General features: G+C 29.1%; 1 protein-coding gene across 1 annotated transcript; it reads left to right on the top strand.

The window, feature by feature from the left end:
- The first annotated feature begins 5,887 nt into the window (after nucleotides 1–5,887).
- Nucleotides 5,888–11,696, top strand: LOC115716984 (homeobox protein knotted-1-like 7). The gene is made up of 5 exons (XM_030645909.2): nucleotides 5,888–6,536; nucleotides 7,140–7,260; nucleotides 9,210–9,427; nucleotides 9,552–9,683; nucleotides 10,973–11,696. Exons 1-5 carry the CDS (start codon nucleotides 6,228–6,230, stop codon nucleotides 11,111–11,113), a joined length of 921 nt encoding a protein of 306 aa, XP_030501769.2. The 5' UTR covers nucleotides 5,888–6,227; the 3' UTR covers nucleotides 11,114–11,696.
- The last annotated feature ends 15,260 nt before the right edge of the window (nucleotides 11,697–26,956 follow it).

Genomic DNA, 26,956 nt, shown 5'->3' with positions numbered 1-26,956 from the left:
ATTAGAGGGTCATTGATCAAATTAGGATTATAACAATGGATAATTAATAGCGTATTTATATCGTGGAACATATAAAGCGTTCTATATGACTGAGAGTGCAATTACAAGTTCTAAGTGTGGATTCAATAAGGAATTAATAAGTTAGGGAATTTACTTGGTAAATTCGGTTCGGTTTATTGGAAGCTCGGTTATATAGGCCCATGGTCCCCATACTAGTTGAGACCATATTGCTCGTAAGACTCAGTTAATTGATTTTAATTAATCAATTATAATTCTAAAGTTAGACTATGTCTAGTTTATGAATTTTCACTAAGCAAGGGCGAAATTGTAAAGAAAAGAGATTCTAGGTTTATTTATTAATTAAGAGACTCTATATGTCTAATTAATAAATATATTAAATGACAATATTATTTAATAATAAATTTTTAGTTATTAAATTATTAGAATTGACATATAAATGGTTGAATTGAAAGATTGGCATTTTTGAGAAAATGAGATGTAGAAATGATAAAACAGCAAATTGCAAAAAGTGAGGCCCATTATCCACTAATATGGCCGGCCACTTATATAGGGTTTATCATTTAATATTTTATTATTTTAATGCCATACAATTCAAACCTAACCCTATGTGGTATTTTATAAATAGAAAGTGATGGCTTCAGGAAACTATGACATGCATCTTATTCCTTTAAGAGAAAAACCTGAGCCTCCTATTCTTTCTCTATAGCCGCCACTCTTCTTCTCTTTTCTTCTCTTCAATTTCGAAATACCCTAGTGATAGAGTAGTGCCCACACACATCAAGTGGTATCTCGGTATCTCAATCATAGTATGGAAGATTGTGAAGAATCCAATCAACAAGAAGGAGATTCAGCATCAAGGAAGGAGAGAAAGAGATCCAGGTTCAGATCTTGGTGATGCTCTGCTACAGAAAGGAAACAAGGGCTAGAGATCTGAACGGAAGGAGTCATTATATTCTGCTGCACCCAATGTAAGGTTTCCTAAACTTTATATATGTTTATTTCATTGTTTTAGAATTCATATTAGGATGTTAATGAAACATACATGGTAGTAAATCTAAATCCTGGTAAAATATTTCCAACACGGACCCCAGTGACCATTTGTCCCGATCTAACAGGGTAATGACCGTCATGAGGGTCAGTAACGACGCAAAGTGTCTATGCTTTCCACTAACACTGAGCGGGTCTACCGAAGAATGGTTCAAAAAATTGGAACCAGGATCAGTGCACTGTTGGAACAAGTTGCAAGTAAGTTACCAACGACAGTTGTGGCAAGAAAGATCAACCTTTAGATTAGCGCCCTAACCATCATAAAACAGCTGCCACAAAAACCCTAAAGAACTTCATAAAGAGATTCAAAGAGGAGGCCTTGAAAACCAAGAAGGTGGACAACGGACAATAACTGGCCCTTCTTCAGGCTGGAATCCGTACGAGAACCCCTTTTTGGAATGAGTTGCAGTAGGAAGGAGCAGCTAGCCTCCGGGGCTTTCAAAAGAGAGTCCAAAAATACATCAATTTGGAAGAAACCTAGATAGTGGCTTACAGAAGGTATTACCCGACTGGGGTGTCAGGATATGCACCAAGAGCGCAACTTCCAGGAGCTCCACCTCCTGCCACTCCCCAAACAAGCAGAGTATAGTTCTCTGCTACCCCAAGATACAATAAAAGCCTCGATTTAACTCTAGCATTGTCACATATTGGTGCGCCCATGAGCAACCCCTTTAGGGTGAGTGTCCAAACTCCGTCCCAGTCCACACCAGCCACCAGTATGGCAGGAGCTCAACAAAGCTCCTGGAGTAAGAGATCCTTCAATGGTAGCACGTAGACTGAGGACAAATGAAAGCAAAGGGGGTATACTCGACAATACACTCAATACACGGAGCTTACGGATACTCATGAACGTGTGTACTTCGCCACCCGGAAAAATACACATTACCGGAAGCCTCCACCCTTGTATAAGGATAACTCCCAGAGAGACCCCAAGAATAGAGACAAGTCAAGCCTTACTTCTCAGGAGGATGGACAGCATCATGAATACGTGGTCCATTTTTTATCTCTTGCTTTTTATTTATGTGTGCTTGAACTATTATGACTTTGTTCATTTTTTTTTGTTATCTTTGGCTCCTTGATAGACAAAAAGGGGGAGTAGTATTTATTTTTGTTGCAACACTGGACTCTTATTTTAGGGGGAGTTGTCTTGTTTGTGGTTTGTGCACTTTTCTGTTTAAAAAGTTGCTTTATTTTCGGTTTGTATGCTTTTCCGTATAAAAAAAGTTCTTTGTTTTATGTGTTAGAGTGCTTTCATGCAGGGGGAGTATAATCTATACTCTGTTATCTTTAAAAAGTTATTCGCTTTGGTTTCTAACACTTGATGCAGGTTTTCTCATAATAAAATATTTTGTCAATCAAAGTACCGAAGGGGGAGATTGTTAATTATATTGTTGGCATATTTAATTGACAAAAATATTTTATTATTTATTATTATTTTCGGCTGGTATGTTTAATTTAGTTTCCTTATTTTGTGTATCCAAACTTGGAAAGAAAGTTGTCTAGCTTTCCTATATGTATTGAAATTGAGGTAAAAATGGTAAGTTTGATTGCACAATTAATTCTTATCTAACCAGCTGGTATATTTTGATCTTGTGTGAGTTTCCCATTTTCTTAGATTAGATTTCTTGAAGAAAAAACTAGAGCTAAACTTTCCTTTTTTATAAAAGGAGAGTTGTACTTACTGCCCACGATTCTGTAGGTACTGAAATAGTAATTCCTAGGCTGATTAAAGATTTATTTTAGGGAAGTTTCTAGTGGGCTGGGGTCTTGTTCAGACCGTGTGTAAGTGGTGTATATTGATTATAAATACACCTTATAGCAGCTAGGTTTAGTATCTCTTTCATACACTTAAAATTGTATTCATATCTTAAGGAAAGAGTGTCTTTGTTTTGTAGAGAAGAGTTGTTAAACTCTTACTCTGTTTATATGTATTTTGTATTGTCTTGAGTCTGTAATTCAAGTCTACAAAGAAGAAGACATCAGTGCAGCCTTCGAGAGAAGGTTTTACAAAGCTTTCAAGAGATTACTTTTCAAGTCTTGCATCGGGAGGAAGCAAGCACTCTTCAAGGTGATCGAAGAGATTTCGAGCTCTTAGAGTTTTATCAAGAGTCGGTTAGTAGGTGAAATACATCAGGCTTCCAGCATATAATAAGAGGGAGTCTATTTATGCATAAGTCAATTACTTTATATTATTGAGACCGATCTAATGAATCTTATCTCTGGGCGTGGCCCCGTGGATCTAGTAACAATTTGAAAAGATTGTTGAAACCACGTACAAAAATCTTGTGTGTTTTTACTTTTTTGCACTGTTTGTTTTTCTGGTTTCTTCTGGAGTTACAGAGTTATTTTCTGTAACTACATAAAATCTGTTTTCAGTACCAATTTTATTATTCCACATTTAATTAAATAATAAAATTGAAAATATTAAAATACGAAATTTCAGCTTCCAATTTATATTATTATTTATCATTTTATTTTGTGTGTCTATGTGCTTATACAATAATCGAAAAATTAAACAATTGAGTGAATCATGCGTTCAAAACTAGCTTTTGTATTGCCAAAGTTTAAATTATAATTTTGTATATAAAATAACCGCACAAGCAAACAAAGTATAAATAATGAAACAAGAAGAGCTTACATGCATTACACAGTTTACACTTGCTAGCGTCCACACATAGCTACTAAGAAAAATACCAAAGGACATGTCTTAACATGTAAAACACCATTTATTCATTGCTAAAAAAAAAAAAAAACATGTAAAACACCATAAAAGTTGGTGTATATTACTATTGGCATAACTTATAGAAAAAAATAAGAAAATTTACATAATATACTAACTTTTGTAATTTTTTTACAAAAATACTGACAGACGATAATTTTTACTGTGTATTTTTATAAGTTTTATAATGCAATATACTGTATTTATTTTTTAGTGTTTTTTTTTTGGTTTATTTTAGTATTGTTTTACGGTTGTTTTCCATAATTTACTTTTTTAACGTCGATTTCACTGTTCTTGCTCTATCTTACTGGAATTAATGATTATTTTTTGGATATTCTCGTGGTGCTGTGGTGGTTCTATCCGTGGGTGTGGAAGATGGAGGCTATAAGATACATTTCTTCTTTCTTCTCTATGGTTATTTTGTGGTTATTTTTTTTTTATTTTGGTTATCCTAAAAATACATTTGACGAGCTCACTAGAAAAAAAGTTTTGAGGTGTGTGGTTCTTTTATATTTTTTTAAGTGGTTATATTTGCTTATTGTTTTATATTTGTTTTTGTGTTGTTTTAGTAGTTTTTTTATTCTGATTTTTTAAGATTGAGCTTGCAAATATAACTACTATTGCATTAGGTATTGAGGCTGTGTAGAACATTTTTTAGTTTTTAATCATGTTTTCCTTTCTTTTGTTTGATTTGTTTTAGTGTTGTTTTGCCATGATTATTTATTTGATGTTGATTTCACTTTTTTTTTTTTTCTCAATCTCACCGGAATTAATGATTGTTTGTCGATTGTTATGGTGCTCATGTGGTGGTTCTGTCCGTGAGTGTGGAAGATGGAGGCTTCATTTTTTTTTTTTTTGTGTTTACAGTATAAAAGAAAAAAAAAATAGTCAAGACAGTATAAAAGTAATTTTCGCGCAGTATTTTTGTAAAGATTGGGCCAAAAGTCAGTATTTTTGTAAGTTTCCCAAAAAATATGAAAGACCATTGGCAGGACCGGCCCTAAGCTAAGATGGCTAGACTCGTGCTTAGGGCCCAGGGCCGGCCTTGAAATTTAGTGGGCCATAGAAAAAAAAATATTTTGGGCCTTTATTTAGAAAAAAATGTGGTAATTTCAAAATCAGTAAAAAAAATTGTATAATTTTAAAAGGGAAATAATTTTTTTGGCCCTGGGCTAGGTGGGCCCTAGGCACAGGCCTAGCCCGCCTATATCTAAGGCCAGGCCTGTTAGGGCCCACCTATCGTAGGAGCCCAAATAAAAAGATAAAAGAAATAGGGAAACTTACAAAAATACTGGAATTTGGGTTAACTTTTACAAAAATACTGTGACACGGAATTTTTTTCAAAAATACTGTGTTTTTATTAAACACCAGTAAAACACAAAGCAGTATAACTCAAAACAACAGTAGAACACTAGTAAAACACCAGTAGAACACCAGTGAAAATTTAACACAGTATACTGCAGTATGAAACTTATAAAAAAATACAGTAAAAAAGTAAAAAATACTGCCTGACAATATTTTTGTAAGAAAATGACAAAAGTTAATAAACCATGTAAATTTCTCAAGAAATATCCTTTTAAAAAAATATATATATTTTTAATAATTTTTAAAAATACTATTTAATTTTTTTTTTAAAAAAAACCAATATTTGTTTTTCTATAGGCCTATTTCAATTCAAGGCGAACCCTGAGCATTAGCCACTATGTAAGTATAATATTAGATAGGTTAAGGTACTATAATACTCATAATATTAGGTTAAATAGCCGATTTGAAAGAAGTGTGCTTGGTTTATAAATCTACACCGAGATGTGTCCACACACTCTCTTAATTAATAGTTAGTTGAAATAAATAATAATATTTAAAGGAAGCACCAAACAATTCAAACAAAATTAAATAAATAAATTACAAACCCCATTATTTGTTTTTCCTTCCAAAATTGTATTTTCTTTTTCCACACCTAATCAGGATTAGACATATTGATATCCCTTATCATAATAATAATAATAAGATATGGACCCATGTATAGATGGTTTATTCTTAACAAAGTCCAAAATAATTAAATTATTAAAATATATATAAAAAAAAAGAACAAAAAGCAATCAAATTGTCAGGCCACAGAAACAGCTTTATCTTCTTTCTTTTTCTGACCTTGCTTCCAACCCCTTTAATTGTAATGATTCTATAACTCTTTCTCTTTCTCTCTCAAAAACATCAAACGAAACAAAACCCAAAAAAAACAAAAAAGCCCCATTTCTCACTTTTTCTCTCTCTTTCTCTGTGTATGAAAAATCCTTGTAGTCTCTCAGAATTGGTGCAGAAAGTTTTGCGTCTCAGATCCCAATATATTACATAATTCATCTCTCTTACGCCATTAATTATAACCATAATAAACCCCTTCTCTCTCTTGCTTATTCTTGTTCAAATTTGAAGCCTAATAATAATGCAAGAAGCAGGTGGGCTTGGAATGATGAACAATATGAACATTAATATTAGTTCAAGTGGCGGTGGTGATGTTTCCATCTCCGGCGACCAGGATCGGCAGGTCAAGGCTGAGATCGTGACTCATCCTTTGTATGAGCAGTTGTTGGCGGCTCACGTGTCTTGTCTGCGCGTGGCCACACCCATCGATCAGTTGCCGTTGATCGATGCTCAGTTAGCTCAGTCCCACCACTTGCTCCGTTCTTACGCTTCCCTTGCTCATTCTAACAACCTTTCCCACCATGACCGTCAAGACCTCGACAATTTCTTGGTAATTATAATTAATTTATTTTATATTCATATATAAAGTTTTTCTCTTTTTTATATATACATAATTAAAAAGTAATTAACTCTATACATATGATCTTATGCTTTTAATACACTACTACTCTGCTTAATTAGTTTGGATAAAGTTTTGCTCTTTTTTCTTCATCAAAGTTTGTTGGTTTTTATTTTACACAATACTATACATATATATTCTAATTAAGTAGTTTTTCCTTTTAAACATATCATTTAATATTCTTACACAAGAGCTAAACTATAAATTATTTTTGTTCTTTCTTACATAACAAAGTTTGATTATATATATTGTTGATTTTTATTATAACCATTAATTCGTAACAAAATTACCCTTATAACTTAGTAAATTTGTAGTCATGTTCCTATTACAAAGCTTGGGAAAATTAATTTTGTGTGGTTTTAATTTAATAATTATGAGTAGTTTTTTTTTCTCATCAAAAAAAAAAAATTATGAGTAGTTTTGACAAACTTCTGGGTCTACTATTACTAGTACAACTTAATAATGATATTAAGTCACCACCATAGTTATGATTATTAATTAATATATAATATTATTTTTATTTATATTTTTTAGGCACAATACTTGATAGTATTATGTACTTTTAAAGAACAACTTCAACAACATGTGAGAATCCATGCCGTTGAAGCAGTCATGGCTTGCCGTGAAATTGAGAACACCTTACAAGCTCTCACAGGTATATATAATCGCTATTTAATAATTAGTTGCAATTTAAAATTGATTTAATAAAAAGAGTTTATAATTATAATAATAACTAAATAATTACTTTGAATTAATTTCAGAGGAAGAAAAAAAGAAAGAGCTAGCTAGAGTTGTTCTTTTTTCATTTTCGATGAGTTGGGTAACTTAGGCAAAAATAGACTTTTTCTTTTTCCAAAATAATAATGATGTGGTGATTTTGTGTTCAGTGGGTTGTGGTTGTAGGGTCAAACAAGGTATATATATATATAAAGAAAAATATATATATATATATATATATATATTTAAATATATATTACATATAGTTTGTTAGCTAGTTCGGTGATAGAATAGAGGTTACCACCAACATTACACTACCAACCCAACCGATAATAATGTTTTCTTTCTTTGGACTTACCAACCAATATAGGTATCAGTATAATATTTGGGGCAAGTCTAGAAGATTAGTGTTCCTTCATATAATTTTTTTTTTAATTTAATTTTCTTAAAGCTACCTATAATGCATGAACTTTGGTTATTGGTAGGCATCAATATAAATATATATATTATCTTAGAAGATTGGTATTAGCTAGGTGTCGGGGTACTAACACTAAATATATATAGCTAGAAGATTTGATCATATATCCTAATGAATTATTGATAAAATTTAGGTTTTACACACGAAATTTGATTGGATAAAGGTATATTAAACGTTTCTATTCCTTAGTGAAAAAGTGTTTGGTGTGTGTATATATTGGATTCTAGTTTTAATAAAAGATATATTTTTAGTTAAATTTATTTTTGGACAGTACTACGCTATTGTTTAATTATATAGTTGAGACAGCATATACTTTTGTTTAAGTTTCAAAGAAACTACTCTCATATGTATCTTTGGAATTAGTTGGACTTAGGATCCATAGACAAATAAATATACGTGCAAGCCTTAAACGATTATAATATAAATATACACATAGTATGCACTTATATATAGGTTTAGAGATTTTCGTAATTGGAATGCGATTATTATAACTCAATTTTTATTAAATATAATGATAATTTTTTTTTTTCAAGAAGAAAAAGCTTCATTATTTTTTATTAAATATAATGATAATTTTTATTAAATATAATGATAATTTTACATAGTAAAACATTTCACTATAATTTGAAAAATTCTAATTAAATACTTTTATGAACATTGTTTAAGCAATTCTACTGTGACTTATGATGAATAATGCTAATTAAATATTAACTATTTATATTTTTAAATAAGGATCACGTTATTAATTATGTGGGTATAAGAAGTGTATGTAATTTGAGTGTGGGAATTATAATGATTAAAAAAAAAGAAATGCTAAAGGGCATCAGTGGTGCTTAGCACCCTCCTATATGTCAATATGGCTATTGATCTCGTATAATTTAATATAATAATTTTTAGGGAGTATCGCTAATTAATCGCAACGTGACATGTCGAGAATGTGCTACATACCACTGGTGCCTAATAGTAATGTTGTTAAAAAAATTGATATCAATACTGATACTAAACAATCATAGTGTTTTGATAGCTCCCATGATATATTTATATATAAGATTTTAAATAGTATTATATATTTTGGTTCATAAAAAAAAATAGTATTATATAGTATATAGGATAAGTATATTCTGAATTTTTCGATGACAATATGTGCACTCACACACAGATATATATATATATATATATTATATATACATATATATATATATATATTATTTTGCGTACAGTCGTTAATATTAATTAAACATCACAGATATATTTCTGTTATTCGCTTTATATTGATTAAAAAGTAGCTGTACATTTAGTATATACGCCAGTGTGTTCTTGCGTTGGCCCTTGTTTTGTATAGTTTTGATATTATTGTTATCAAATTTTCTTGGTTACCAAAAAAATAATAATAATTTGTGGATGAACAGGAGTAAGTTTGGGAGAAGGAACGGGTGCAACAATGTCAGACGATGAGGATGAATTATTAATGGGTCAGATGGATTACTTAGATCGATCTTCTGGTGGTCATGGGGATCATATCAATAATAATGATATGATGATGGGATTTGGTCCTTTACTTCCCACTGAGTCTGAGAGGTCTTTAATGGAGAGAGTTCGCCATGAATTAAAGATTGAACTCAAGCAGGTATATATAGATATATGCATATATCTTATTCAATATTCATTATAATATACATATATATGATTATATATAGTATATACTAGCTCTTATTAGATTATACATAATGTATGTGTGTGTGTATGTATAGGGTTTTAAGTCAAGAATTGAAGATGTAAGAGAAGAGATACTAAGAAAAAGAAGAGCAGGAAAGTTGCCTGGGGACACAACTACGGTCCTGAAGAATTGGTGGCAACAACATTCAAAGTGGCCCTACCCAACTGTAAGCATATTTATACATATAATTATTATTATAATAATAATAATTAACTATATGTATCACCTTTATTATTATTAACATATATGTATATATATATATACATGTGATGCATTGATCTGATCCCAACTCGCTTTGCTAAATTTGATTTGATTTGGAAGAATAAATATGATCAAATTAAGTCGATCGATCTTTTGATATGATATACATTGAAAATTATATGTTTTAAATCTGAAACACGAGTCAATATAATGATATATAAACAGATCTTCTTGAATCTTGATACTGAGTTTTAACATCAATAATAATTTACATTAATCTAATACAATTTTTTTTTTTTTTTTGCATACCAATTATATATATAATATACCGAGCTTAATCTCAACTTGTGTTGTGATAAATATTAACAATTGTAAACTACGTACAATTATATAAATTTAATGGGTCTCATGGAGAGTTATAAAATTATACAGTTTCCATTTCCATGACTGATAATTAAAAATAAAACAATTAATGGTTATATTACATTTCGTGAGATATATATATTTTTATATAATATAAATCATATCTCAGTAGCAAATATAGTATTTTGATTTTGATGTTATCATATAAATAATTAACTTATATTTTTGTAGTTTATTAATAATTAGTTATCTAAATAAATATATTAGAGACTTTTGTTTTGAATGTAGAATCTGTATCATGAATGGTAGCTCTTATTGATGAGTGGAGTGCACACACACAAAATATAAAAAAGAATGAGAAAAAGAGAGTGTAACTAGTAAGGGGATGAAGTTAGGTAATGGGGTATCATGAGCGTTCCTAGTGAGAACTCTGAAGTATATGTTATATATAATATATAAAATGGTTGGGATATCTATAGTTATTTTTAATATTTTTGGTATATCAAGATATTATAATTATTTGTATAATATAGTTGTAGGAATCTATCACAAATTTTTAGAAACAAAGATGCCAAAATTTATTTTTTAAATAGCTAGTTAGTTATATTTCGCATGCATTTATCTTGGTATTTATACGCTTGCAATAATCAGTTAGCATTCTATATATTCTGAATTAATTGGTGAGAATTCTTATCTAACTATATATACTTTATGGTCATGTAAAAAAAATTAGAACTTTTCTATTTACAAGATTACAAGTAATCACAAGTATTGTAGTGAAAAATTGGTATTGCAATTTTTTTTATTAACAATCTATAAAATTGGAGGAAATAAAAACAGATAATAGAAAATGTAATTAATTTAGTTAATATTAAATGGCAACCGATGCAGGAAGACGACAAGGCAAAGCTGGTGGAGGAAACAGGATTGCAATTGAAGCAAATTAACAACTGGTTTATCAACCAAAGAAAGCGTAATTGGCACAGCAACTCTCAGTCTGTCACTTCTCTCAAATCTAAGCGCAAACGATGATCTACATCAAAATATACATATTATATATAAATATTATCTTACTATATTACTTTCATCAAACTCTATATATGCCGCCAACATATTATTGATGAACTTACTTTACTTTTACTTTCATATAAATGTTATCATATATCATATCCTCTTGCTATATATATACTATATAAAAGGTGTATATATGGCTGCTTATACATTTTATGTAGAGTTTTTGTAGCAACCCATACTTGTCAAAAGGCATATATATATATATATATATATATGTATGCATTACAGCTATATATATGTATGTATGTATAGCTCAGGTCAACTACTGATCAAGGCTGTATATGGCTAGCCAATATATTAAAGTCGAAAAGCTTTGGAAGTTTGATCCATGAGTACAACTGATCAACATATGCAGCTATACTCAACCCCTAGTACTGTGTTGTTCACAGATATTGGGTACCTAATTTTTTCTTTTTAAAAAAATTGTATAATTTTTATCTGTTGTTGGGATTGAGTATATTGAACAACTAATTAATGCTTTCATTAATTTGGAGCTGTAAAGTCTTTTTTGTTTTCTGTAGAATTAATAGCTATTAATTCATCCTGTAGTGTTTTCTCTTTTATCTTTATTCCAACTCGTTTATAATAAATAATAATCACCATATATACATTTCTCTTTAATAAGATATTCACTACTAAAAATTAAAAAGTACTTTTTCAGTGGATTTTAGACCGATTGCATTGTTTTTCCCGTCGACCCTTAAAACCGACGCTTATGTGGGGCCTTTCTTCCGGGTCGGTTATTATTATCCGACAAATTAGGGAGCTGCATGCATCGAATTGGAACCGATTGAATAGGGTTTCAGTTCCAGTCAATCCTATTCCACCGGTCTGTAACCGATGGCATAGGACCCTGTTGGTTTGTAAATAACGGAATAGAATTGTAACATGGTAGGGTAAACATTGTAGTTGTTTCTGCAATTCTCGCCCTTCTATTTTCAGAATCACAAAAAAAAAAAAAAAAAACAATATCACAATTAATTAATACTAACAATGATTGCAAATAATAAATGGTCAACTTATAAAACTAAACAACATTTGAGTATACTGTATAGTTATAGGTACACTTTTCATAAATATTACCCACGGTAGTATTAGAAAAATTTGATATTTTAAGCTTAATTTTCTATTTAATTATAAAAATCTCTCATTTTTATATTATATGGTTAGAGATTGTCGTCACTTCGGCTATCACTAAAGGAAAGATAAAAAAACTTGACTTCAACTTAAATATTTGTATATAATAACATATTTTCAATATAGTGTAAAAGAATATATATTTTTTTATAATTTTTTATTAAGTAGCTACATTAAGCATAAAAATTCAAAATTTATTTTATTATTCGTTATTGGATTAAAATTTAGAAATTTTTACACTAAAAATACAAAATACATATTTTATTACTAAAATACTACCACACGGTTAAGCCTACATTTTCACTCTTCAACTTTATTTTATTACAATTTTACCACTTACACACACATTTCATGCATGCATCACTACATGTCAATAGACTATGACCTCTATCAATCAATCATCCATCATTTTCTTCTCTTTTTCTCTTCTTTTTCCTTTTATTTTATATTTCTTTTTAGTTTTTTTTTTTAAAAAATATCAACCTCCATAGCTGAACTCTTTCTTCTCCATGATCCCAACTCTATTTTTCCTCTTCTTTTTGTTCTTCAAATTTTTTTTCAACTCCCATTAACCGAATCCCATAACCGTTTTCTATCCTTTTATTTTTCTCTTAATCCATATATAAATATAGTTGTAACTCGTTCTTCATCAACTCCTTCCCCTGTTCAAAAGAAAAGCTTTAAAATGGGATTGAAATCTTTAGCTAATAGAATAATGGTAAACGACCTGTTGTTGAGGAGGATGACTCTGATTTTGCTCCTCCATTTTCTAAACATAAGCGACCTCCTCCAAAGAAGAAATCGAAGGTGCTTCGATCTCAGGTTTTTTTTTTCGGTTTCTTTTTGGTTTCCCCCTTTTTTGAAATTTTTTCGTATTTGACATTAGTGTGTTTTGTGTTTATCGATTTTACTATTTTAGGTTTTTCCTTTTAACATTTCTTTTTGTTTTGTTTGGTTTTTTAGGGCTTCTATTTTTTTAGTTTAATTTATATGTTCTTTTATGGATTTTTCATTTTCGTTTGTTTAGTCTTAATTTCTGTTTCATTTTGTTGTTTTTTTTTTCTATTTTTATTTTTCCAGATGTTTTATTGTTTTTCATTTCAATTTCTTCATTTGATTATTTCTCATTTTGTAATAGTTTTTTCATAGTTTTTTAATAGTGTAAACACCTTCTGTATGTATTTTTTTTTAATATGTTTTTTGTCTAGTTATTTCCTGTCTATTTTTATATCATCAATGGGTAACAATTAGATTTACCATGGATGTTGATGTTCAAAGAGTTTTTCCTGTATTTTAGTTTGTATACAGTTGTTTTGTAGTTTTATTATAGTTTTGCTACTTGCATATTTTATTTCATTATAAAACTAATATGCAACTATTTTGCACAAAACTTACTATGTATGACTACTATTTCTTAGTCCCCGTCAAATTAAATTCCTGCATAATATATAAACTAACATAAAACGATAATGCAACTATAAGGCAACCAAAACAAAAAATAAACAGACTTATACGTAACTGGTTGTACCTTAATTCGAATTTACTCTTCTTATTGTGTTTCTAAAAATATATATATTGGAAACTAGTAATCAATCAAAATGCAACTGTATATAACGTAGATGTATTATTCATGAGGTTTTTTTTAAAAATTTTCACATCATACATTGTTTTGGATTTGGTGGGAGCTCCAGATCTGTTTGTTATAGATTTACATTTCATGAATATAGACTTCGATATTAGGGGGAGTTATTTTGATCGAATAAAATAGAAAACAAATGTGTAATTTCAGTTTCTTCACAGTTTTTCTGATATTTTTTTCGTCATTTTCTGTTTAGATCATTGCAGGTCTTCTTTTCCAGTTGATTTCGCCAGAATTAATAGTTGTATTTTTATCGTTTTGGTTTCATTTTGGTTGTTTTGCGGTTTTGAAACGATCGCGGTATTTTCACCTTCATGGTTCGCTCTGTACAGCTGAAGGCTTAGTGCATGTGGTATTTTTGTAAATATTTGTATGTGGACTATATAAATGTTTAATGGGCTGGCCCAAAGTATTTTTGTAATTTTTTTTCCTTTTTTGTATTTTTCTGTTTTTTTCCCTAAAATTTAATAATTTAATATTTTAAAAATTAATATTTATAATTAAATTAATTTAGTAATCACCAACTAGTAATACCCATTATTAAAAAGTATTCCATATATATATATTATACTAGCAAAAAACTACGTGCGAGGCACGTATACTAAATTTCATGCTAATTTTTTTCTATGTTATTTGAAAGTGATACAATTAAAAATTAAAGAAAAAATATTATTAGTTTTAGGTGAGATTATTATTATGTGTATAGGAAGAAATCATAAATTAATTAATCTTTTAATCTTAACTTTAATCAAATAGGGTTCTAGATATATAAACAATAAATAATCACGAAAAAATAAAAAATAATTATTTGAATAAAAAATTCAATATACACAGTTATATATATGAATCCCATTAAACAAAAATAATTATTTAATATATGAACAATAATTTGTCACGCTATATGTTTTCCAATAAAGAAATCCACCTCCTCATAGTCAAAAATAAATAATACATGTAATATAGATTTTTGTAATAGAGTACTTAAAAGAAATAAAACTTCAGTTACCATAATCTGAAAAGGTTTTAGTGAACTAAATAATGACTAAGAAGATCTAAATTGTAAAATGAAAATAACATAGCTATATGAGTATGATTTTTTTGCTATATGAGCAAATATATATATATATATATATATAGTCCCACACACCAAACCTCATCTTCCTATAAATAATATTTTTAACATTATCAATAACGATACATATATATACATAGATTTACACTATATATCAGTTGATCCACCTTAGGTACCAATAAAAAATAAAAAACTAATATATATAAATAAATTATTTTTCTTTATTTTATTTGAATATCCATTTATATATAGATGTTTAGATGAATTTAGATTTTTTTATTCAAAATTAATAATATTAATGTATATATATATGTAATATGTATGATGATTATTTGTGCATATATATATATATCCACAGGTAGGTACGTACTAAGATTTTTTCACGAGTACAAATAAAAATATGGTTTCACTAAAATATATAGTAATATATAATTTAGTTCAATCTAATTAATTAGTTAGTAGTTTTAAAAGGTTAGCTATAATTAATTAATATATATTCAATATCGCAAGAGTGTACGTACACACGTACGCACGTTATATATTAATAGAAAAAAAATCGTATTAATTCGACAAATTCTAGAACCGTATTTTTTTTATTTAATGTGATTTATTTTATTTTTATTTTATTATATATAAATAAAAAGTCACCCATGAATTTCTCATAAACCATTTTATTTTTAATATAAATAAAAAGTCACCCATGAATTTCTCATAAACTAAAAATTCTGTTATGTAGGCACACTTTATATAGAATAGATATCTAGAATAATCAAATGTCTTAAAAATTATATATGTATGTATTTAAAAAAAAAAAAAAAACCTCTTAAGTAAACTATAATAGACTACTAGTCATACTTTGCATCATACTACTACAAAAATATTATTTAATGACACTTATTTAACAACATTTAATAAAAAAATATTGCTAAATTATTTATTTTTATAATTTAACACATTTAAATATAAAAAATTGCTCTATTAAATATATATAAAGTGTTGATAAAAAAAAGTTATATTTTAAGCCAAATAATAATTACTAATAGCAACACTTATTGTTATTCGCATCTTTGTAATTGCAAAGCGTGGATTGCAATCAAGAGAGGTTAAGAAGTCCTTAGCCGATCAATTGAAGCTCCTGGATGATAGAGGCCCCAAACTCACGGAAAGGGCTTCCGTGATGGGGAGTTCCCTGACTGCTGGCAACGCGGAGGGTATCCGTGAGCCGAAGTCTTCCTCACTCTAAAGAACCAAAGCCATTAACTCTTGAGAAGAGTATGGTGTTGGATTTTATGCCCTAAATAAAACTCTTTACAATCTGATTAGTTATCAATATAAGAAATTTGAAGTGATTGATGTTTGCATGAATTCTACATGCTAATGGTTTAATATGTTTACTATGTTTACACACAGAATCAGTTAAATCCAGATCATATGTTTATTCACAATTACAGTATCGTCAACACAGTGGAATGTGATTGTGATCATATGAATCAAAAGATTTAGTCCCTGTTTCATCAGTGTTATTAGGTTTACACTAATGTGATAATCAGCGATGATGTATACTTACACTTGGAGTAAGTGTTATGTTCTTTCCAGGACATTAGTAAAGTATACTAGTTTCGAATGTATGGAGTATACATTGGACTGGACCGATATTGCAACTAAGTTAAGATATTACAAACTTACCGTTATACATATCTTTCCAAGTCAATATCAGTAGTTGATCTTAAGATTAAAAGAATCTAAATCCTGATATGCTTAGGCTCAACTCAGGAGTGCCATTCATGTTCTTTGATTTATTAGTTAAGCCTACTTTTAGGTCAGGGTGATACGTATATTTTGGGAACATGATAGTATGATTGAGTGGGAGTGCTGAACATAAATATGGCATCTATAGCTTCTACTGGTGTATCGAAGTCAAGTGATGATTCCCTTCGAGCTTAGCAAATAGAAGTAAATGGATGAGCTCTTGTTTAACTGACTAATTATTAGATCACTAAACACCATTTACAGGTAGCTAAGTGTTTTAAGGGGCAAAATACATTGAGGGGTGAGAACGGTAAAGAAAATCCCATCTCGATGTAGATCATCTATATAGAGGATCTTTAAATCACAATAAGATTATAACAATGGTTAAATGAGATAGCATATTGATATCGTGAAACATATAATATGCTCTATATAAGTCTGAGAGTGCAACTCTAAGTTCTAAGAGTGGATTCAACGAAGAATTAATAAGTAGGAATTTACTTGGTAAATTTGGTTCACTTATTGGAAGCTCAGCATATAGATCCATGGTCCCCATTCTAGTTGAGAACATTCTGCTTGTAAGACTCATTAATTGATTCGTGATTGATCAATTAAAATTCTAAAGTTAGACTATGTCTAATTTTATGAATTTTCACTAAGCAGGGTGAAATTGTAAAGAAAAGAGTTTCTAGGTTTATTTATTTATTAATGGACTTTATATGTCTAATTAATAATTAAATTAAATGACAATATTATTTAATAATCTATTTTAGGTATTCAATAATTAGTTTTGGCATTTAAAAGGTTAGAATTAGAAAATTGGCGTTTTTGAGAAAATAGAAATAAAATTTGGTAAAACTGCAAAATCAAGTGGGGCCCACTATAACACCATGGCCGGCCACTTATTGAGGGTTTTTCAAATTAATATTTTCATTATTTTAATGCCAAATAATTCCTAACCTAAACCTAGTAGTTGCCTATAAATAGAAAGTGATGGCTCAGTCAAATCATAAGTTTTCAACATAAGTTTTCACAAGCCTTTCTGACAGAAATTTCTCTCTTCAGAAAAACTGAGCCTTCCCACTTTCTATACCTGGCCGAAATCCCTATTCTCTTTTCTCCTTCATCAATTTCGAACTCTAGTGAGAGAGTAAGTGCCCACACACAACAAGCAGTAACTCAATCATAGATTGGAAGACTGTGAAGGATCAAACTTGAAGAAGAAAGACATTCAGGCTCAGATCTTGATTATACTCTGCTACAGAAAGGATACAAGGGTTAGAAATCTGAGTGGAAGGAGACATTAATTCCGCTGCATCATTGTAAGGTTTTCGTAACTTTATATGTGTTTAATTTATCGTTTTAGAAAATTCATATTTAGGGTGTTTAAATAACATACTTGTGAGTAGATCTAAGATCCTGGTAAAATTAATTTCCAATAACTAGCCTCAGAGCCATGGTAATTGATTTACTTGCATGAAATTTGGACTTTAAAACGATTGTTTGTTTTTTGGATGGTATCATGTTGTATTGAGTGTTATATGATGATTGATTGGTGTTTGTGAATTTTCGTTAAAAATAATTGAATATCTATTTCTGAAATTATTTTTATTGGATATTATGGAAAAAATTAAGCAAGTTACTTTTTTTATAGAACTCAATTTCGATTTAATTTGAATTAGTTATGATTTTTTGAAGATTCGAAAAAATTGGAGTTGTGCTGAAATTTTCCTGCGATCGCGAAAACTGTCCGTACAGCTCGCAATTTTTTCGTTTTTCTTTGATTTTTCATGCTTTTTCATTAAATTAACTTCCGATTTTTTGTGTAGTTCTATATTTATACTATTACTATTCCTAATTCAATTCTAATTATCATTATGAATTAATTTAATATTTTTTAAATTTAATTCAAGATATTAGTGTAATTTGAATTTAAAAATAGTTAGTATCTATCTTATTTGCTTAATAATCTATCTTATTTTTAAATTTGATTATATCTTATCTTATTTTTAAATTTAAGGTCAGATTTTAACTATTTTAAAATTAATTTTTTTTTAAATATTTTGACCTTATTTAAATTTAAAATAAGATAATTATAATCATGTAATTTTAAATAGATGTAAGATATTTTGCTAACTTTTAAATTTTGTTATTTTATTTATTTAAATTAAATTTAAAATCTGGAAAAGATATTTAATTTATCTTTTCTAATTTTTATTTAATTTTCATTTATAAAATAACATTTAATTTTTAAAAGTAGTTAGCAAATTTTGAAATGATATTTAGGTTAGTTGAAACCTAATTTTTCAAAATTGTAAGTTTAATTTTAAATATTTATTTTTTAAATAATTTTGAAATTTAAATAAATATTTTTTTTATTTTCGAAAATAAGTATTTTTTTTAATTTTATTTTTCCGAAAATTATTTTTTTTTATTATTTATTATTTATTTAATTATATTTTTTTTCGAAATATATTTATTTAAAATTAAATAAATCCTACTTCCAACTATCCAGCTAACCTTGTTCCAGGAGTATGTGGTTTTAGCTTGTGTGTAAGTTTTCAAAACCTATTATTACTTGATTGCAAATAGCCATGGTTACTTTTTGCCAGATCTAATGATCTGATGGCTCTCTTGGTCAAGTTAATAATTTGTAACAGGTAAATTTTACAATCTTCTTTCATTTGTGTATGACCTCGCAACATGATAGGATCCATCCAAGTGTGTACCTGTGTGAGCCTATGTGTTTATTTTATTATATAGATGCATATAGGTTGTTGCTAAATAAAATGTCACACCATGATAGATTTTATTTAGGTCCATTTAGATCTTGGACCTATTCAATTAATAGCAGTTATTCATTTTAAGGTTAAATTTCTCTCTTTTGGGCCTTGTGTGAGAGTTGGGAGCCATAGAAGTGGGTACGACATACTGAACCCAGCACCCCCTCACATGAACTACCCCAATTGTGAAGGCCCATTTGCTTGATTTAAATAACTGTACTAGGTTAATTATATTAGTTTGACCTAATAAAATTGAATTAGCAACATAATTAACTTTTAAAATATATGAAATTTATTTTCATTTTAATATTTTAAAGTTAATTTTAAGAAAAACACTTTTAGTTTTAGATATTATTTCTAGACAAACTATTTGTATTTTTCTTGTATTTAATTAAATATAGAATTTTAACTAACTAGATTCTTTCTGGAGCTTATTTAATTAAATATTCCTATTTAAGTTATAAATTAGTTGTATCAACTGATTTTTCTTATCTAACTTAAATTTGAATATTTTATTTAAATTTTAAATTAAGTTGAGGAATCCTAGACATTAGTTATTAAAAATTCTTAAAAATATTTATAAGTTAATATCTTTTCGAATATTAACTTAAAATAGAATATTTAAGATATTTTTTTAGGTTAATATCTTTTCGAATATTAACTTAAAAAGATATCTTCAAATTAAGTTGTTATAACTTAATTTTTGATATTTAATTAAATCTAAATTTAAAATTATTTAAGTTTTAGATTTTTTTTTTCTAAATAACTTAAATTAGATATTTTTCAAATTTTTGTAGAAAAGATACTTAGTCAAATAAGATATTTTCTAGATAGTTATTTCTAGACTACTTATTATTTCTAATATTTAAATAGGAAAATATTATACTTTGTGAAATTAATTATTTAAATAATTAATTTTGGTACAATTTTATTAAGTATATTTTTCCTAGTATTAAACTAGAAATTAAATAATTAAGCCTTCTCTACACTTAATTATTTATTTCTTGAATTTAATACATTTAATTAACTTGAAAAATTTAAATATCTAAGTTGATTTTCATCATGATACTTAAATATTTATTTATTTTTCATGACACTTAATTAAATAGAAAATTATTTTTAGGTTGAAATTTAATTTTTCAACTTAAATAATCTTCAATATATATATTTTTTCCTTATCTTCTTAATCAATTTCGAAAAATTGCATTTTATTTATGCAATATTTTTTGAATTTATCTTGAAAAATAGATTGAGTTGTAAATTAATTATTTATTTTAATTAATTCTTGGACCAACTCAAGTGAATGATTTTTTCATTTAATTGATTAATTTAAAATAAATGAATTTAAAAAATACATATATATTATTAGAAATTGAATTAATTAGTCAAAAGAAAATCTAGATAGGTGATATTTTTGCTTGAAGTATTTCTTTTCTATTTTTATTATTTTTTCGAAAATTGTATAGTTTTTATACTTTAAATTTTCGAGCTCCATAAATATATTCTCAAAGGAAATTTTTAAGTTGTTAATTATTTAATTTAATTCAACTTAAATTAATTTCCTTAATATTTATATTTAAGATTATTACTAAGATGGAAATAATTAATTTTATTTCAATCACCATCTAAGTATAATTTTATAAATATTATATTAAATTCTTATTTTTTTTTTTGAATTTACATTCTAAATTTTCGAATTTAATGAGAATTTATTTATTAGAATAATAAAGAAAATACATCTTAAAGAATGAGCTTCATTATTATTAAGATATTCGATCTCCATTGTGGGTTTTACACCGCGTTTGTTTTAGTGAGTAATCCTCCCTAATGGAGGAACGTTCATTAGCAATTTCGCACCGTTTAATCTCGAAAGATAAGTAGTTTGTAAGTGTTTTATATGGTATAGATCACCCTAATGGTGGCGACCATATATGACTTGCAAATTGCGAAACAGTGGTAGTAGCTCATAGGATAGAATAGCCTTGACTCTCGCCTAAACGGGACAACGCTGGATTCCAATCTTGATCGAATAAAAGGTTGCTAGAATGTTTAACATTTTAGATGAGCTGACAACTCTATTCAATGGATGGTAGCTTTGACTCTCGCCTAAACGGGACACTGAGATCAGTTTGTTGAAAAACCTTGAAAATTATTTAGGATTGAATTTTCTTAAGTATTTTCTCATATCATTCCTACTTGCTATGTGCTTATAATTTCTGAATTGATTTTGTGTTAAACCATTATTAATTTCTATTTGTTGATTTCTATTATTTTGTAGTATCCTGTATTATCAAAATGAATCCCATATTATCACTGTTGACTGAAAACAAGCTGAATGGATCTAACTTTAATAAGTGGAATGAGAACATTAATATTGCTCTCATAGGAGAAAGTGCCTTGTTTGTTTTAACTGAGCCGTCACTTGAAGTGCCTGGGGACAATGCTTCCAAAGCTGTGAAAGAAAAGTATGAGCGTTGGCAGAAAGCAAATGACAAAGCTCTATAGTTTATGCTTCCTAGCATGGTTGACACCCTCAAAAACTCGGTTTTCTAAAACCGAAAAGGCTGCTGAAGTTATGACGAAGTTAAATGAGCTATTCGGTAAGGCATCACTTCAGTCACGCTTTGACGCGACTAAGAAGTACATTAATGCACGGATGGAACCTCATCAAAACGTGCGTGACCATGTTCTCCTCATGTCTAGTTATTTCTAAGAAGCCCAGGATCATGGTGCTGAAATGGACAGTGCTACTCAAGTAAGCCTTATCTTGAATAGCCTGACTCCAGCATTTCTACCATACACTTCAAATTATGTCATGAATAAGAAGGAAATTGACTTTCATGAATTAGTTAATGACCTTCAAACTTATGAAAATTTGATTGGAGGACCCAAGAAGAAAGGGAGTAAACCTCATAATCCTGGGAATGGTAATGGGACGAACAAACCTGAAGCAAATGTTGCCTCTGCTTCAAAGCCCAAATCGAAGAAGAAGTGAAATAACACCAAGAAGCGAACAAAAGCCATGAAGAATAAAAAGGCTGTTCCTTCTGGTGATGTTACACTTAAAGGAAAGTGTTTCTACTGCAATGAAAAAGGTCATTGGAAACCCCAATGTCCTAAACTCCTTGCAAAGAAACAAGGTATTTCTATTTATAAACTTTAAGAGTTTAGTGAATTGTTATCCAATTGGATTTATGATTCTGGACTAACTTTGTTTATTTGTTTTCTTCTTCTTATAGGCCAAGCTACTTGAACTCAATTGAGTTGGATCAGAAAGCTAGACCAAAGGGTGAAATCGTCCAGATGAAGATGAAGCTCTTCAATTTATTTTTGAATTAATTGTTTTAGTTTAAAGACAATTTGGATTTCAAATTTTAGTTAGGGATATTTATCCCTGGTTTTCTCATTTGTTGCAATACATTTTTTTTTATTTTATTATTCATAAAGTTTTATTTTAGAAATTCAATATTGCAAATTATGAGATTGAGCTTCATTTATTTTATCTTCATCAACTACTACCACATTATATTTGTATGTTTGTATGTGTAAGTGTTTTTATTATTGATGCAAATTCTATAATATTTAAAACTCTTCATATAGTTATATTAAATAAACACTAAAAACTATTTCTATGTTTATCAATAATTGTTAATTCTAATACAATTATTATGAATTTGTTTAATAAAAGGATCTTTTGACGTGATAGGGGTGGAGAAAAGTTAAGAAAACTATGCAGTTCAACGATCTTTTATATCTAATGAACTCTGGATAGTATTCAACTCCACATAAATCCTATCACACTTAGAGAATCATGATCTTTACAACCTTTAGGGGTGGATCATAATCTCTATATACTTAGGGGTGGAAGTTATCCATAGTACCCTATATGTATATTGTTAGGGGTGGAGTCTATTCCACAATTACCTATGTAACACATATCTTATTTAAACATGGAAGTAATATGATGAGTTAGCTGTTGTCAATATAAATTCTTGATCTTGATTGTATGTTCCATTTCGTTTTACTGTTGTAAGTAAAAGTTTGATACTTTTGAAAGTTCTTTGTTAAATTTTCACACTACCTTAATTGAGTGGGAGAATTTTAAAATTCTATACCCATCTTCATTAGGTTGATAATTGTGATAGGTACTTAAGAACACTACTGAAAAGCGAATCTAACCATTCACATGGATAGGTATAGCTTATCAGAATTATGAGAATAAGATAAAGAACTCTAGTTCAGTCCATTCGAATGACTTGAACCTAGAATTCTTGATCCTCATGAAATTTTATGGTATCTTACTTTTGATTACTTTATCTCTGGCATGTATTTTTCACTTCAAATACTAGTTTGCTATGTTGATGACTTAGTCTTAACTTAAAGTTTTAAGACTAATACAAAAGTCACAACTTGATAACTCTCTAAACAATAAGAGGTTAAAAGTATTATTTAACCAGACATCTGCTATTGAGTGGGAGCTATCTGAGATGTAATCAAATAGGGAACATTAGAAGATATTCAAGAAAGATTTATGAAAGTGATCTATATGTTAGATATTAAGGAACTGTGTATCAGTTGTCCTAGTATCTCACCAACTCATTTCGATTTCTATGAGATGGTGCTTACTTTGGGGGTGGAGGAATTATTGTATAATAATTCAAGCTCTACCAAAGAAGAACTATAACTTTGTGTATTCGAAAATCCAAGAAAGTTATATTACTGAAGAAAAGTCTACACTGTATTATCTCAATTACATATTTTAAAATATGAGCGATATGTCTTCTGTTTATTCAGATGTACTTTTAAAACAGTAAAGATTTCAGTATCCCTTGATGAGTAAAGCATATAGTAAAGGATGTTTCATAAGTGAATTTATGAACTAGTTTCCAGAAGTTTGGGTAGATTCAAATATACTACACTTGATCTGAAGATCAAGACATCAGATTGACCTATTTGCACAGTTTGTTTTATATTAGTGCAAGTGGGAGTTTGTTGGGTTTTATGCCCTAAATAAAACTCTTTACAATCTGATTAGTTATCAATATAAGAAATTTGAAGTGATTGATGTTTGCATGAATTCTACATGCTAATGGTTTAATATGTTTATTATGTTTACACACAGAATCAGTTAAATCCAGATCATATGTTTATCCACAATTACAGTATCGTCAACACAGTAGAATGTGATTGTGATCATATGAATCAAAAGATTTTGTCCCTGTTTCATCAGTGTTATTGGGTTTACACTAATGTGATAATCAACGACGATGTATACTTACACTTGGAGTAAGTGTTATGTTCTTTCCAGGACATTAGTAAAGTATACTAGTTTCTAATGTATAGAGCATACATTGGACTGGACCGATATTGCAACTAAGTTAAGATATTACAAACTTACCGTTATACATATCTTTCTAAGTCAATATCAGTAGTTGATCTTAAGATTAAAAGAATCTAAATCCTGATATGCTTAGGCTCAACTCAGGAGTGCTATTCATGTTCTTTGATTTATTAGTTAAGCCTACTTTTAGGTCAGGGTGATACGTATATTTTGGGAACATGATAGTATGATTGAGTGGGAGTGCTGAACATAAATATGGAATCTATAGCTTCTACTGGTGTATAGAAGTCAAGTGATGATTCCCTTCGAGCTTCGCAAATAGAATTAAATGGATGAGCTCTTGTTTAACTGACTAATTATTAGATCACTAAACACCATTTACAGGTAGCTAAGTGTTTTAAGGGGCAAAATACATTGAGGGGTGAGAACGGTAAAGAAAATCCCATCTCGATGTAGATCATCTATATAGAGGATCTTTAAATCACAATAAGATTATAACAATGGTTAAATGAGATAGCATATTGATATCGTGAAACATATAATATGCTCTATATAAGTCTGAGAGTGCAATTCTAAGTTCTAAGAGTGGATTCAACGAAGAATTAATAAGTAGGAATTTACTTGGTAAATTTGGTTCACTTATTGGAAGCTCAGCATATAGATCCATGGTCCCCATTCTAGTTGAGAACATTCTGCTTGTAAGACTCATTAATTGATTCGTGATTGATCAATTATAATTCTAAAGTTAGACTATGTCTAATTTTATGAATTTTCACTAAGCAGGGGTGAAATTGTAAAGAAAAGAGTTTCTAGGTTTATTTATTTATTAATGGACTTTATATGTCTAATTAATAATTAAATTAAATGATAATATTATTTAATAATCTATTTTAGTTATTAAATAATTAGTTTTGGCATTTAAAAGGTTAGAATTGGAAAATTGGCGTTTTTGAGAAAATAGAAATAAAATTTGGTAAAACTGCAAAATCAAGTGGGGCCCACTATAACACCATGGCCGGCCACTTATTGAGGGTTTTTCAAATTAATATTTTCATTATTTTAATGCCAAATAATTCCTAACCTAAACCTAGTAGGTGCCTATAAATAGAAAGTGATGGCTTAGTCAAATCATAAGTTTTCAACATAAGTTTTCACAAGCCTTTCTGACAGAAATTTCTCTCTTCAGAAAAACTGAGCCTTCCCACTTTCTATACCTGGCCGAAATCCCTATTCTCTTTTCTCCTTCATCAATTTCGAACCCTAGTGAGAGAGTAAGTGCCCACACACAGCAAGCAGTTTCTCAATCATAGATTGGAAGACTGTGAAGGATCAAACTTGAAGAAGAAGGACATTCGGGCTCAGATCTTGATTATACTCTGCTACAGAAAGGATACAAGGGTTAGAGATCTTAGTGGAAGGAGACATTAATTCCGCTGCATCAATGTAAGGTTTTCTTAACTTTATATGTGTTTAATTTATCGTTTTAGAAAGTTCATATTTAGGGTGTTTAAACAACATACTTGTGAGTAGATCTAAGATCCTGGTAAAATTAATTTCCAACATATGGGTGTTTCCAAAAGGTACAAGACATTTTGAGATGCGCCGTACCAAGCTACACTCTTAGCTCGCGGAGACTTTGCTTGTACGTGTTAGACTACGAATCTAGTGACCAAACTTTTTCAAGTACGACGTCAGAGGTTGTCTCCCACGACATGCTATCGTACAGAGCATGTTTGTCTTTATGTACCTGACCAAATGATCCAACGGCTAGGGATAAGGAAAATTGAAAAAGGAAAAGCCCTAGGATGAGACGAGTATGAGGCCCAGCCTGTACGATCTGACACCCTTAAATGCCATATGGGAAAAATGCCACCTACGTACCAATCTAACAGTCAGATTTCGCCCAAAGATGATCAATCCAAGCCAACACATGAAGAGAAGTTGACCTATAAATACCTCTATAAAGAACAAGAGAAGAAAAGAGACACTTTTTCTTGGACAAGACTCATTCTTCACCATACTAGGCGAAAACATTTGTATCAAACCAGATAGTATTACACCTCAAAAACTCTAGAATATT

This window comes from Cannabis sativa, chromosome 5, assembly GCF_029168945.1.
Source record: "Cannabis sativa cultivar Pink pepper isolate KNU-18-1 chromosome 5, ASM2916894v1, whole genome shotgun sequence".
In the NCBI taxonomy this organism is placed as follows: Eukaryota; Viridiplantae; Streptophyta; class Magnoliopsida; order Rosales; family Cannabaceae; genus Cannabis; species Cannabis sativa.
Note: the sequence above shows the minus strand (reverse complement) of the source record. Positions and strands in the feature narration are given on the sequence as shown.